The sequence below is a fragment of the Mytilus edulis genome, chromosome 10 (genome assembly GCF_963676685.1).
Source record: "Mytilus edulis chromosome 10, xbMytEdul2.2, whole genome shotgun sequence".
NCBI lineage: Eukaryota > Metazoa > Mollusca > Bivalvia > Mytilida > Mytilidae > Mytilus > Mytilus edulis.
In genome coordinates, this window is record NC_092353.1 from 64,544,819 (window position 1) to 64,561,479 (window position 16,661).

General features: G+C 30.9%; 1 protein-coding gene across 4 annotated transcripts in view; it reads right to left on the minus strand.

Moving 5' to 3' along the window:
* Positions 1-16,661, minus strand: part of LOC139492244 (DNA polymerase zeta catalytic subunit-like) — an 86,565-nt gene that overhangs the window by 22,124 nt on the left and 47,780 nt on the right. For all 4 annotated transcript variants that reach the window (XM_071280436.1, XM_071280437.1, XM_071280438.1 and 1 more), the window contains 9 exons: positions 15,175-16,407; positions 14,311-14,430; positions 12,776-13,428; positions 9,419-9,534; positions 8,427-8,545; positions 6,642-6,760; positions 5,580-5,721; positions 1,400-1,650; positions 92-149 (listed from right to left, as the gene is read on the minus strand). In XM_071280436.1, coding sequence (XP_071136537.1) covers positions 92-149; positions 1,400-1,650; positions 5,580-5,721; positions 6,642-6,760; positions 8,427-8,545; positions 9,419-9,534; positions 12,776-13,428; positions 14,311-14,430; positions 15,175-16,407 — 2,811 coding nt within the window. The remainder of the gene's footprint in view (positions 1-91; positions 150-1,399; positions 1,651-5,579; positions 5,722-6,641; positions 6,761-8,426; positions 8,546-9,418; positions 9,535-12,775; positions 13,429-14,310; positions 14,431-15,174; positions 16,408-16,661) is intronic.

Consider the following 16,661-nt stretch of genomic DNA (forward strand, 5'->3'; position numbering starts at 1 on the left):
GATGAAGTCAATTTCACCTAGATAAATCTCATTACTAGTCACAATTATGTGCTACCTTAACAATTTCAAAGAACATAACAACATGACTTACCTTCAAAACTGAAGGAGGAATCTTCAAATGTGTACATCCAAATTCAATAGCACCCTCACTATAATAAAAATAAATATTGATTTAAGACTTAAGGACCAGTTTGCACAGAAGGTAACAATGGAGAATAGTTTATACATTTTTTTGTATATAAATAAGGCCATGAGTTTTACATTTGTCATTTCAGGGCCTTTGCTCATTGTTGAAGGCTGTATGGTGACTTATATTTATCAATATATGTGTCATTTGGTCTCTTGTGAACAGTTGTTTCATTACAAGACAAGACAATTTATTACAACTTAGGTACATGTATGGTGCTATAAGCGGATAACAATTACACATTAACAACAAGTGAAACTGCGAGCTACTGCTCACTGATGATACCCCCGCCGCAAGTGGATAATATTAATAGTGTAAAAATATGGAAGTGTTCGGTAAACAGGAAGTTGTCGAGTGATGAATCTGAAAACACATCACACGGTATAGCTGACTTATAAAAATCCTGAAACCAAATTTCAGAAATCCTTGTATTGTAATTCCTGAGATAAATGTGACGAAAATTTTTAACTTGGTTATCATGTGTAAAATCATACAAGTGTTCGGTAAACAGGAAGTTGTCGAGTGATGAATCTGAAAACGCATCACACTGTATGGCTGACATATATAAATGTTGATACCAAATTACAGAAAGGGTGGATGTGTAGTTCCTGAGAAAGTTTCATGGGACGGACTGACTGACGGACGGACTGATGGACGGACTGACGGACGGACTGACGGACGGACTGACAGACAGAGGTAAAACAGTATACCCCCCCTTTTTTAAAGCGGGGGTATAATTACATATATAATTATACCGTTATTTTTTTTGTATGAACTGTTTTACATTTGTCATTTCGGGGCCTTTCATGGCCGACTATGTGGTATGGGCTTTGCTCATTGTTGAAGGCTGTATGGTGACCTATAGTTATTAATTTCTGTGTCATATGGTCTCTTGTGTCGTTGGCAATCATACCACATCTTATTTTCTATATATTCATACAATCAAAAAGACAGACAGTCAAGGTGACTCCACCAAATAAAAAATGTTCATAAACTACCGTATAGCAGGTTATTTTCGCAGGGAGTAAAATTTAGTGATTTTCCCAGAATAAGGTATTCAAAATATTTTGGTGGTTATTATTTTGGCAAATTCAAAACTTTTAAATTGGCGGAATTTATTTTGGTGATTTTGTTAAAAGCCATGAAAATAAGAGAAAAATTTACACCCTGCGAAAATAACCCGCTGTACATTATAGGTCTGAAATAACATACTGAGCTTTTTCCAGTAAACTAATCCTTCCAACACAAGAAGAGAAGCAGTAATTGTAAGCAATCATGATAGATGGATATAGTGATTGAAAATCAACCACAATAACAGGATCATGGTAAAATCTGGATTCTGGTTCTAATGTTAAAGGTATACACTCTGGTGCTCTCATTCTGGCTCGTTGGTGCACATTTGGTGAGACTGCGATGAAATTCATTGGCTTAGCCAGTCGTAACATCATTGATTCAACTCTATACTGAAATATATAATGATATACAATTTCACTGTTTGTTTGTATGTTTAATTTGAATGATCATTGGTAAAAAGTGTTATGGGAAGGGTTTGGCGCCAGCAAATCCTTTTAACTTCGCCACATTGTTTATATGCATGTTCCAAGTCAAGAACCAGTAGTTATAAAATGGTTGTAGTTGGTTCATTTCTGCCAAATTCTATTTTCAATAATTGTTTTGTAATAAAACAGTCTGTAAGTTTTCTCAATTGAATAGTTTCATATTTTTTATGTCAGGGATTTTCATAGCCAACTATACACTGTTGGTTTTTCTCATCTTAGCAATATGATTTCATATATAACTAACATTTCCAAGGGCATAACTTTGAAAAAATATTTGATCAGCACTTATTTCGAAAATGTCAAAGACATTGTTGAGATAAACCTTTGAAATAAGTTTCATAAAAACTTTGCAATAGTTGTACACATGAGAAGGATGACAATGCAATTTTCAATAAAATCATTTTTTTCCAAGCACTGATTTTCAAACTGATATCAACTTATGTTATATATGATGTTGTTGTCTTTGTGTATCCAAGAGGCTCCTACAACTCACTCCAACTGGATTATTTTTGTGTTGATCTTGCATAAATGCTTATTTAGCTGTTTAATGTATATCAATACATGTTTATTTAGCTGTTTAATGTATATTAATACATGTTTATTTAGCTGTTTAATGTATATCAATACATGTTTAATGTTTATTTAGCTGTTTAATGTATATTAATACATGTTTATTTAGCTGTTTAATGTATATTAATACATGTTTATTTAGCTGTTTAATGTATATCAATACATGTTTAATGCTTATTTAGCTGTTTAATGTAAATTAATACATGTTTATTTAATACATGTTTATTTAGCTGTTTAATGTATATCAATACATGTTTATTTAGCTGTTTAATGTATCTCAATACATGTTTATTTAGCTGTTTAATGTATATTAATACATGTTTATTGAGCTGTTTAATGTATCTTAATACATGTTTATTTAGCTGTTTAAAGTATATCAATACATGTTTATTTAGCTGTTTAATGTATCTCAATACATGTATATTTAGCTGTTTAATGTATATTAATACATGTTTATTTAGCTGTTTAACGTATATCAATACATGTTTATTTAGCTGTTTAATGTATATTAATACATGTTTATTTAGCTGTTTAATGTATCTCAATACATGTTTATTTAGCTGTTTAATGTATATCAATACATGTTTATTTAGCTGTTAAATGTATATTAATACATGATTATTTAGCTATTTAATGTATATTAATGCATGTTTATTTAGCTGTTTAATGTATATCAATACATATTTATTTAGCTGTTTAATGTATATCAATACATGCATATTTAGCTGTTCAATGTATATCAATACATGTTTATTGAGCTGTTTAATGTATCTCAATACATGTTAATTTAGCTGTTTAATGTATATCAATACATATGTAATGCTTATCTAGCTGTTTAATGTATATTAATACATGTTTATTTAGCTGTTTAATGTATATCAATACATGTTTAATGCTTATTTAGCTGTTTAATGTAAATTAATACATGTTTATTTAGCTGTTTAATGTACATCAATACATGTTTAATGCTTATTTAGCGGTTTAATGTATATTAATACATGTTTATTTAGCTGTTTAATGTATCTCAATACATGTTTATTTAGCTGTTTAATGTATATTAATACATGTTTATTGAGCTGTTTAATGTATATTAATACATGTTTATTGAGCTGTTTAGTGTATCTTAATACATGTTTTTTGAGCTGTTTAATGTATCTTAATACATGTTAATTTAGCTGTTTAATGTATATCAATACATGTTTATTTAGCTGTTTAATGTATATTAATACATGTTTATTTAGCTGTTAAATGTATATTAATACATGATTATTTAGCTATTTAATGTATATTAATGCATGTTTATTTAGCTGTTTAATGTATATCAATACATATTTATTTAGCTGTTTAATGTATATCAATACATGCATATTTAGCTGTTCAATGTATATCAATACATGTTTATTGAGCTGTTTAATGTATCTCAATACATGTTAATTTAGCTGTTTAATGTATATCAATACATGTTTAATGTTTATTGAGCTGTTTAATGTATCTTAATACATGTTTATTTAGCTGTTTAATGTATATCAATACATGTTTATTTAGCTGTTTAATGTATCTTAATACATGATTATTTAGCTATTTAATGTATATTAATGCATGTTTATTTAGCTGTTTAATGTATATCAATACATATTTATTTAGCTGTTTAATGTATATCAATACATGCATATTTAGCTGTTCAATGTATATCAATACATGTTTATTGAGCTGTTTAATGTATCTCAATACATGTTAATTTAGCTGTTTAATGTATATCAATACATGTTTAATGCTTATTTAGCTGTTTAATGTATATTAATACATGTTTATTTAGCTGTTAAATGTATATTAATACATGATTATTTAGCTATTTAATGTATATTAATGCATGTTTATTTAGCTGTTTAATGTATATCAATACATATTTATTTAGCTGTTTAATGTATATCAATACATGCATATTTAGCTGTTCAATGTATATCAATACATGTTTATTGAGCTGTTTAATGTATCTCAATACATGTTAATTTAGCTGTTTAATGTATATCAATACATGTTTAATGCTTATTTAGCTGTTTAATGTATATTAATACATGTTTATTTAGCTGTTTAATGTATATCAATACATGTTTAATGCTTATTTAGCTGTTTAATGTAAATTAATACATGTTTATTTAGCTGTTTAATGTACATCAATACATGTTTAATGCTTATTTAGCGGTTTAATGTATATTAATACATGTTTATTTAGCTGTTTAAAGTATCTCAATACATGTTTATTTAGCTGTTTAATGTATATTAATACATGTTTATTGAGCTGTTTAATGTATATTAATACATGTTTATTGAGCTGTTTAGTGTATCTTAATACATGTTTTTTGAGCTGTTTAATGTATCTTAATACATGTTAATTTAGCTGTTTAATGTATATCAATACATGTTTATTGAGCTGTTTAATGTATCTTAATACATGTTTATTTAGCTGTTTAATGTATATCAATACATGTTTATTTAGCTGTTTAATGTATCTTAATACATGTTTATTTAGCTGTTTAATGTATATCAATACATGTTTATTAAGCTGTTTAATGTATCTCAATACATGTTTATTTAGCTGTTTAATTTATATTAATACATGTGTATTTAGCTGTTTAATGTATATTAATACATGTTTATTTAGCTGTTAAATGTATATTAATACATGATTATTTAGCTATTTAATGTATATTAATGCATGTTTATTTAGCTGTTTAATGTATATCAATACATATTTATTTAGCTGTTTAATGTATATCAATACATGATTATTTAGCTGTTTAATGTATATCAATACATGTTTATTTAGCTGTTTAATGTATATTAATACATGTTTAAACATTCTTTTGAACATTCTCTTTAGCTTTCATAGTTTATAAATCAACTAAACAAACAGTGCAATTCTTCTGAAAATTTCCTCAATTATAAAAATAGACCTGCTGATCATTTCTAACCTTGTAAGCTTTGCTTTACCTACTGTATTTTTTTTTAGACATAGGCCAAAATCTTTATTTTACCCCCTATGTTCTATTTTTATTTGTGGCAGTTATACTTGTTGACCGAACGCTATAAAAACACAAAATTGATACAAAAATACCAAAAAAATCATTCGGCCTAATGTGGTTGAAATTGGTTCAGTAGTTTCAGAGTAGAAGACTTTTGGAAAAGTTTCGAATGTCAGATGCTAAGTGATTGCAATTGCTCACATGGCCATAGCTAAAACTACATAATGTTAATGTACCTACCTGTGATCCTCTGGAAAGAACATGATAAAACTCTATTCCAAATACTCTGGCAAATTCACTTGTACGACCAACAAGATCAATCTGTTCCATTATCTGTAAGTTAGCTCTGACTCTGGTGATAAAATAATTCATCACTCTCCATCTAATAATGTATATACTTATCAATTAAACAGGTCATTGATCAAATAATTCATTACTCTCCATCTAATAATGTATGCATTTATCAATTAAACAGGTCACTGATAAAATAATTCATTACTCTCCATCTAATAATGTATGTATTTATCAATTAAACAGGTCACTGATAAAATAATTCATCACTCTCCATCTAATAATGTATATACTTATCAATTAAACAGGTCATTGATAAAATAATTCATTACTCTCCATCTAATAATGTATGTATTTATCAATTAAACAGGTCATTGATAAAATAATTCATTACTCTCCATCTAATAATGTATGTATTTATCAATAAAACAGGTCACTGATAAAATAATTCATTACTCTCCATCTAATAATGTATGTGATTATCAATTAAACAGGTCACTGATAAAATAATTCATTACTCTCCATCTAATAATGTATGTGATTATCATTAAACAGGTCATTGATAAAAGAGTAGGTTCTATAAGGCCATAAAATGGCCCCTGTTTTTAGCTTAAATTTCAAATTAGCATTAAGTGACCAATATCAAAATGAACCTTTGATGTACAATTAGATCATAAAATTTGCATGAGGGACTTGTAACTAAATGTATTATATAATCTGACTTGATCTGACTAACGAGAAAAATTGATTTGTTCTTATTTGGATATATTTTATTTTCAATATTATCTGGGACGAGTCCATTTCTCGTCTTTGTTAAGTCGTAACTAACAGTTCTGCTATTTAAAATGTTTGCTCTGATGGTACAGTGGTGGGGAAAGTAATAAGACATGTCACGATTGGCTAAAAGTGTAAGCCTTGAAATGGGTAAAACTTTTAATGCCCTCTCCTTTTTGGAGGGGGCATAAAAACTGTATGTGGCATTTCAGAAATCTAGTCCTCAGTAGGGCTTACCTGTGATTATGTGTCTTTTTATTGTACCAAGTGTTGAGATTTCTAAATGAATACTTAGGCGTTCTCTGGTGAAGGACATGGAACATCACATTCTCAAATGTATAAATATTAAGAGTAACCTGCAAAATACAATCAACAATAGCTCATAAGCTGCAGGTTTGACTGTCCCTTTGGTATCTTTTGTCCCTCTTTTAATGGCTTGAAAGTTGATTGTTAATTGTTGATAATGATATTGAAAACAACTTGCATTTTATTAGCAGCATTAATGATATTTGTTCAGCTGCATCATATTCATGCATTGATGTAAAATACATTGCGCATAATCTATAATCCACATAAATTAGGTCACGGTCAGACAAACCCTGCAAGACAGATAGTTGATCAATACCTTGTTGTATCTGAGAAATGGACCAACTACAAAATACTTAACATTAACTTTATAATGCGGAATATGTCCATGATGCTCCCACTTGCATGTAACATTATAAAGGGACATAACTAAAGAAAGATAAAAAGGACCCTACCCAACTTTGTACTTAATATGAATTTTGTTGTATAAGCAATGTGTATAAGTTTCAATAAATTTGGTGGAGGCTAACTCATGTTAGAAAACAAAACAAAAAAGAATCACCAGTTTTTGATTCTGGTGGCATTGCTTTCACCCTTCTAGAGTTATGCCCCTTTACTTGCATTTTTTTCGTTTCATTATCTCACTTTAGTTTGTCTCTAAAACCAAATTTTATAAATCTTATGCACAATGATGCATTTATAAAGGTGCATAACTCTAAAACTGTAAAAGTAACGCCACAAAAGTTAGAAGTTGATCTGTATTTTGTGGTTATTCTTATAATTGGGCAATTCTTTTTAATAACATTTGGTCAAGGAAAGCTCAAGTTAAAGAACAGAAACAAGTAAATTGCTTCACCAAACGCAGCTAGATACAACTGCAGAGATCCAACCCTGAACAGTTGGGGCATAAATGGATTTATTTTCATCATCTAGTAACATTAAAATGCATTATTACTATTTTCAAGTGATAAAATTTTTATTGCGAAAAAGTTGATTACAAATAAACATTTCAGGTGCCTTTGTAGAGGTCCCTGTTTATTGCATGTTAATACTGTGGAGTACGTTTTACATAAGAATTTTAATTATATAAGTATCCATAATTATTTTACTGATTGATTACAGACAGTCAACACAGCAACTCTTACATAGCTGATTTGATGTACAGAGGGTTATTTTCGTGGGTTCAAAATTTCTCAATTTTCATTGAATAAGGTATACAAAATATTTTGACAATTATAATTTTGCAGATTCAAAACTTTTATCAATACCTCTGCATGTAATGTTTTAAATTGGCGGAATTTATTTTGGTGATTTCGTTTTATCTGCGAAAATAAAGGAAAATTTGCACCCCATGAAAATAACCTGCTATACTGTATCTGACGAATTCTATTGGTCATCAATACCAATCTTTCATGGATCAGTCAAGTTCCCTTCAAACAGAAATGGTTAAGGCTGCTAGTACAGTTATATTTAACTGATACAGTATGGAGCAGGATTTGCATACCCTTCCTGAGCACCTGAGATCACCCCCAGTTTTTGGTGGGGTTGGTGTTGCTTAGTCTTCAGTTTTCTATGTTGTGTCTATTGTACTATTATTCGTCTGTTTGTCTTTCTATTTTTTACCATGGCAATGTAAGTTTATTTACAATCTATGAGTTTGACTGTCCCTCTGGTATCTTTCATCCCTCTTTCATCAAGCTTTAATATTATTTATACCTCATGTCTCATAACTCTCCAAAGATTGAGCACAATCCTGCCAACAATATGAATCTCTGACATGCTATCTGCACCATACTCATCCTTCTCAGCTGAAAAATGGCTACCTCGTTTTTCTTCTGAAAAAAAGTAAAACAATACTGTAAACAATGAGCACATGGCTAAGGTTATCCTTTCAGTATGAACTAACTAACCCACCTTAGCCATGTGCACCCTATTTAGTTTGGTTAGTTTTCATCATAAATTTCTCATAAATTTTCCAGAACTCAAAATTATTCAAGATTCAGCTAATTCCTTGTTTATAATATAACTAGTATACAGGCTCTGAAGTGCCTGTGTCCCTCTTCTATGCCTATATGCATTTTCAACAATACACACTCTCAAACATTGTGATTAGAATATAATTTATGACTAAATTTCTTTTTATTGCTGATAATGATTTCTGTAAACAGATTCAGTTTCTTCTGGAGTTTTTGAACAAAATGCAAAGAATCCATTAAAAAGAGGTCATGGTTAGATTTTCCAAGCCAGACAGACATGTATATCTTTCAATTATTGCATACCTATGTACACAAAATATAGTTGACATATTGCTTAAAGTATACAATAAACTGTTAAATGATAATTATTGTCAAGTTTGGTTAAAGAGGAGAAGACTTTTATTAAAGTTAACAAAAAAGATGACACACGACAGACGTCATGTGAAGAGAAAATGTCACTGGGCCCATTGGGCAAGGTTATCTAAAAATAGACCAAAACACAAAAATATAACATGGACCAATGATCCAAGAAAATGAAATCAAGGTCAAACTAAACCTGGCAGACTGACATGTACACCTTTTTGCCATCCATAAATTAAATATAATTGGCCTTATGCATACAGTATCTGAGAATGGACCTAATCATGTATCTTTAATCGTCATTTTAACATTGATCACTGATCTGTGAAATGAGGACATGCATGGTCAAAATGTAGATTGATATATAATTACCTGGTATCCTAGATATCTGTGAACAAAGACCAATACCAACTTGAGCTGCTCTTTGCAATAAATATCCCCAAGAACTTTTTTGTATTTCATAACCAACTAACAAGTCTGGATCCAATCTGTAAAATAATTTCAATAATAAACTGTTTACACAGAGGTCATGTAGTCTCTTCTGATTGATATTTTGTTAGAATGGTGCAAATGTTGCAATTAAAATTCTTATAGTTTAACCTGTTAATTATAGAAAAGATTTTGAGATCAATGAACCATGACTGAGGGTCAGAACCAATTAATCTCTTTGGAAAAGAACTATGCAAATGCTATTGAAACTGCATACCAAATATCCAAGAATTTACATTAGTGGTTATCTTAAATAAGACCTAATCACAAACTTAAACAAGTTAACTATGCAAAAGACTTCATCGAAATTAGGGTTTGGAATTTTCAGGACTGGCCTAGACACAAATTGCAACATGTAAACTACATGTATAACCAAAATATTCAAAGTAAATAAATAACTGTGGGGAAGGGTCAAATAATCTCCATGGGAAAAAGAATCTCAATTCTCATTATCGTCTCTGCCAAGATGATATTAAGATTGAACGATGGACAGTCTGCAGGGAGAATGCTTCTTACTTTCTGATTGGAAGATTTGAGGATTCTATCCAGGATCATATGCACTGTTCCAAGCTATATCATAGCTAACTGTTGTTGATTGGTTTGGACAGTTCCAAACCTGGTAAATGTATGTTGATCCTGTAAATTGTGGAAGCTCTCTATTCTTTGGTCAATTTTTTCCAGAATTTAAATTGTTTTTGGTATAACCAACCTTGGCCACCATCCAAGATCCAAGTTTTTATACTGATAAATTACATATCAAATTTGGAATCTTTTGGTTACAAAAAATTTTGGATCATAGGTGGCAGCCTATGTTTTCCTAAAGCTTTTAGATCTGAAAATAGCACAAAATCATCATATTTTGACAACATGTCTAAAATTGGCTTACTTTGGAGAATATTATGTACTTTTATGAAGGGAACTGATTTATTTAGCAAAAAGGCTTTTGAAATACACCCATTAACGAACCAATTTGTGACATGTCTGGGGTTTTATAATAAAGTTGATATTTTAGGCCATTTTGTGCCATAAGTGAACCATATCCTTTGTACTTGATCTGGGTTTTGTGGTAAGTACTATATATACCATGGTTTTATGAGTTAACATATTTAAACAAACGAATCCGTAGGATGAGTTTGTTTAAATATGTTATTAAGTAAGACACATGGTATATAAATTTTTTTATATAAATAAAATGATTGACAGCTTGTAGACCTTGAGCTAAAATCGGAAATTGATCACGATACAGTTTTATTCAATGAATTGGAAGCTCGTGCAAGTCACTTGTGCGCCTCATGTATGATCTTCTTTGTATTTCATTTAATAGAACCTCAGAATTTGCAGAAAGTAAAGAAAATGTGGGATTTTCCCGATTTTTTAGTTTTGCGCCCTGTGTATATTTGTATGCGCAGGTAATTTCATTATGTTATTAGAGAGTAAACAAAAATGTTGGATTATAGCGATAAGGATTAAATAATCAATCTATTAATGACGATAAGAATTTTTTTTTGGTTTTCAAGGTAAAATACAAATCAATAATATTTTACAGATTGTTCATCTCATTGAAAAATGCATATCTATACATTTAAAGTTTACGTACAAACTGCTTTTCTTCTGTTATTTTATTAATTCGATTATTAGATTATTTACTAAAACACAATTTTAATGACAAAACACTAAACAGTGGAGGATCCAGGGAGTGTAGATAGTGTACCTCTATTTATTGCAAAAAGAATCATGTTTTTTCACAAATTGTTGTAGGCATATTTATTCCTTTTTCTTAGTTACCCCTCTTTTTTTAATCATTATTTAATAGAATTAATTCTTTTTCTTAGTGATACACCCCCTTTTTTTAATCAAAATTTAATTGAATTTTCGCAAAGGAAATGGCACTACATTGTAGTATTGCATTTTAGTTTTTTTCAGAACTGAAATATAAAAACTTTTAGTAATTTTTCCAAAATTAAGGGAACTCATAACAATCCTTTAGTTTAAAAAAAGAAAAAAGTTTCTCTAGATGTGGTACATATGATTAATTGCTTTTTGTTATAAAAGGGAAAAAAATGAAGATCTTGACCATTTACTTTTTTCAGTTTCCTAAATATTCCAGAGGGGATACCTTTATAAAAAAGGGTGGAGCTTCAGTCATGCAATAACATGAAAATAAATATATACGGGTAGTGTCATAGCTAAGCCCTGTCTACTTTCCTTTGGATTCTAGTTGAGTTGCATACTTAATTAGCAAAGTATGGTACAACATTGAATTGTAGATAATATATCATGGTTTTCCCTCAACACACTTTATAAGTAAATCATTTCATAAAAACATCAAGGGAAAAAATCAAATTTATGTTACAATAAGTGTTGTGTATAAGTTTCATAAATTTTGGTTGATGCAAACTTAATTTAAAGAACGGAAACAAAAACTTCAGCAATTTTTCCATTTGTAAAGGGGCAAAACTCTATAGAATTAAGTGACACCCCCAAACTTCATACTTGATCTGTATGTTTTGGTAAAAAGCATTTGGTTGAGGCTAGGCGAACTAAAGTGAGAGAACAGAAACAGAAATTCAGCAATTTTTCCTTTGAACAGGGGCATACCTCTAAAACGGTTAAAGTGACAGCACCTAACTTAATCTGTTTTTTGTGATATAAATAAGTATTGTGTATCAGTTTCATAACATTTGGTTGAAGCAAACTGAAGTGAGAGAACCGAAACCAACTTTGGAACGTACACTCGTACAGACGTAAAACTTAATGCCCTTAGGGGTATAAAAATTCAAACCAGGTTTTCTAGTAAAAATCTTATTTTCCTGCTAATTAGAATATTACTGGTAGTAATCACAATATTCATACTAAAAAAATCCTGTTAATCTAAATTTTTTGGCTATTTTTCAGGCAGATTCCTGCTTACATTCTGGCTAGAATATGAACACTAGTATATTTTTATAGTTCTAACATCATTCCTGCTAGATTCTGTCTTAATTCTAAGCGAAATAAATACAGGTATGGTTCATTTGTTGAAGCAAAATCTCATCTTTTTCCCTGATTATTACATCTTTAAATGCAATTACCCCCTCTTTTTACTTGAAAGGTGCCACGAGAAGACACTGTTTACTCTTCTGGAGCTCTGGAGTCTGCCAACGTCCATATCCACATATGAACAAATTTGTGACACATTTTTTCTGCCCTACTGTGCTCATAAGTTCCTTTATTTTCGTTTGAATTGTATGATAATATTACCTTGTTATCAGATCCTTAAATGAATTAAAAAGACCAATCTCTGTTTCCACATATGCAATCTGCAAATTATCATCAATCCCTGACTTCTGGAGTAATGTTTGATTTAAATGTACACCAGAAAATGAAGTGTTTCTTTGCAGTTTTGATGATAACTGGTCACTTTTTTTAGTATCCTTAAGACATGGTGTTCTATCTCTTTTATTATCTTTCACATTTGAAGTCTTGGGTGACTCAGATTTTGATACAGGTGTAACAGATGAACTGGTTGTATCTGTTGAAGTTGATGGGTTTTGATTGGTGGATGTCGAGAGATGTGCTGACTGTTTACAGGTTGTATCTGTTGAAGTTGATGGGTTTTGATTGGTGGATGTCGAGAGATGTGCTGACTGTTTACAGGTTGTATCTGTTGAAGTTGATGGGTTTTGACTGTTGCATGTCGACAGATGTGCTGACTGTTTACTCTTTTCTCTCAATTCTTCCTGAATCTTTGTAGACTCTGCATCAACCACTATAATCCCTGTTATGTCTGTATCATTCATATCATTATGTATAGTGTAGAAAAGTGCCTTTATGGCATCTACTTCTGGATCTGAAAGTAGATCCCCTCTACTGTCTGCTAATAATTCCATACTTAATACTGTCATATTCTGTACCTAAAACAAATCAACAATATTTGTTTACTGTTAATTGGGAGATTTTCAAAAGCAATTCTTTATTACTCTAATTTTGGCAATAAAGACAAAAAAAACCTGCATCAATTTGATTGGAAGGGAGATCAGGATCAAGGATAAGATTACACAATAAATGGGGAATATGTTCATGGGACACAGATGATGATCCTGCTTGCATATACACATTATAAAAGGACATTACTCAAAAAGTGTAAAAGTGTTTTGTGGTAATTAATAACATTGTCTATAAGTTTCATAACATTTGGTTAAGGCAAACTAAGCTAGGAACAGAAACAATTTTTCCATTTGTAAAGGGCACAACTCTAGAATGTTAAAACTGATCCCACCAAAATTCAAATTTGATCTTTGATTTGTGGTAATAAGCATATTGTATAAGTTTCATATAACTTTTGGAGAGAACGGAAACAAGAAAAACAGCAATTTTTTTTTCATTTGTAAAACTTCTTAACTCTAGAATGGTATTAGTAACTGGACCAAAATTCAAACTTGATCTGTGTTTTGTGGTATTAAAAGCATTGTGGATAAGTTTCATAACATTTGGTTTAGGCAAACTAAAGTAAGAGAATAGAAATGTCATCTTTTGATGTTGTTGTATTTCTTTGTTTATTTTTCTACAAAACACAGCAGAAAAAGTTCTTTGTGCAATGAATTTGTTAAACTGTTCACCACTCACAGAGATAGAGGGTGAGTAAATTCCATAGGAGAATCAGCATTCGGCCTCAGCTCTTTGAATTTTACTAACCCTCTATGGATCTGTACGGGAGTCAGTAACGAACTATTCAACTTATAATGTCTACTTGTTAAAGTTACCCTAATTGATTTAGATATTTATTTAAAAGCTACCTCATGGAGTGCTTTAGCATCATGAAAATTCTGTTGGCTAATCTGGAATCCAAATGAATTTTTAGGTGTAGGTCCATCTATCTGGGAAACATTTCTTTTCTGTACAGGTGTGGAATATTGCTAGAAGAACATAAAATAACACCTACACAAAGCAAAAATATAATTGAACATCATTGCTTGGTCTGATTATCCAGGCAATCCCTAAGCAATACAATGAACAATTGATGGTCTGAAGTGTGAAGTGAACTGATGATACCCCTAACCAAATATTTGACATTAAACAGGAAGTTATTGATTGATGAATCTGAAAGCGCATCACACGTTATAGCTGATTGTATTAAAGCTGAAATCAAGTTTTAAACAAGCATTCTGTGAGTATTGCAATGCAATACACAGTCTCCTACCAGTTAAAAATTCATTGTAATGGAACAAAATTCTAACTTGATCTATAACTTGTCATGATGTAAACTACATAAAATAATAAACTAACCTACCAGTAAATTCTACAAACAATTTACTAAAAAAACAAGGAAAAAAAATACGACCAGAGGGGCAACCCTGAACAGTTGGGGCAAAAATGGACACGATATACCATTGTGATGGCAGTAAACCTTTTTTTTATGTTAAAGACAAAAAGTGTTTCTATAAATCATTGACTCCTATAAGTTATGCAGACAGACATCATCCTTGGTTTGTTAATCTGGGGCCACTTTATGCCATAGATCCTTTCAGCAGAATATTTAAAGAATTCTTACTTGTTTAATGAAAAATTTTAGTCAAAATAAGGGTAATAAATATTGTTTATTATGTATCATAGTGTTTATTTTAGTCTTTAAAACAATGGACTAGTTTGTCTCTACATACCTGTAATTCAATTGACAACTCTCCCTTTCCGGTATTAACAGCCTCAAGTCTGGACAAAGGAGCCTCTTTCTTTAAATGGTTTATTGGTGTACAAGCAGGCAAGACAAGATTATTATTTCTAACTTTTGTCAGAGGTGTACTGTGTAGTGTCTGTTGACTAGGCAATAATGGACTATAGAGTAATCCAGGCTGAGATGAAAAGAGTCTGTTTTGTAATATGTGTTTGATATTTCTATTGGACGGTGTAACACCAGGTGGGGAGGGGCCTATGACATCATCCTTAGTACCATCCCTAGAACTGTCACATAATATGTGTTTGATATTTCTATTGGACGGTGTAACACCAGGTGGGGAGGGGCCTATGACATCATCCTCAGTATCATCCCTAGAACTGTCACATAATATGTGTTTGATATTTCTATTGGACGGTGTAACACCAGGTGGGGAGGGGTCTATGACATCATCCTCAGTATCATCCCTAGAACTGTCACATAATATGTGTTTGATATTTCTATTGGACGGTGTAACACCAGGTGGGGAGGGGCCTATGACATCATCCTCAGTACCATCCCTAGAACTGTCACATAATATGTGTTTGATATTTCTATTGGACGGTGTAACATCAGGTGGGGAGGGGCCTATTACATCATCCTCAGTATCATCCCTAGAACTGTCACATAATATGTGTTTGATATTTCTATTGGACGGTGTAACATCAGGTGGGGAGGTGCCTATTACATCATCCTCAGTATCATCCCTAGAACTGTCACAAATTAGGCTATTTTCATCAATGTTGGATTTCATCTCATTTCCACGTTTTCTACTAGCTTTTGAAGATGAAGACATTTTTTCACAATATTGGCCATTGAAGCTAACACTCTTATTTGGCTTTACGGAAAAACGTTTTTGTTGAAACTTTTGTATACGCTTAAATTCAATCTGCTCTTGCTTTTTTATATCAACTTTTTTTCTGTCTTTCACAGTCCTATGTTTATAAACCTGTCTACTAGTCTTCCAATCCCTTATATGTTTACATAAAGGTGGAGTTTTACAAGGTGTGATGATAACATGTGCATCATCTACTAATGAAAACTGCAGTGTTCTGTCCCTGTCTATTCTATCAAGAATATCTTTAGACTTAACAAAGTCGTTGCCTGCTGAACAAATATTGCCTCTCCATTTTGCTATATTGTCACTCCCAAGATCACTGTTAAACTCAGCTAACTCTGACAACTGAAAAAAAATGTTTAGATAGTTGTTTTATACTAATATACATGCTAATTAAAGTATCAATTTATCAAATCTCAAGTCATTGTTCATAATATATAATCTTAGTTTTTTGGCAGTTAGGACCATTACCCAAAAATCAATTCTGACTTTCCTTTTAAGGTATGGATCCTTATGGTACAATTTCATAGAGATCCACATACACTTTTACACAAATAATTGACCTGAAAAAGAAAAATGCATGGTTTGGCCCCTTAAAT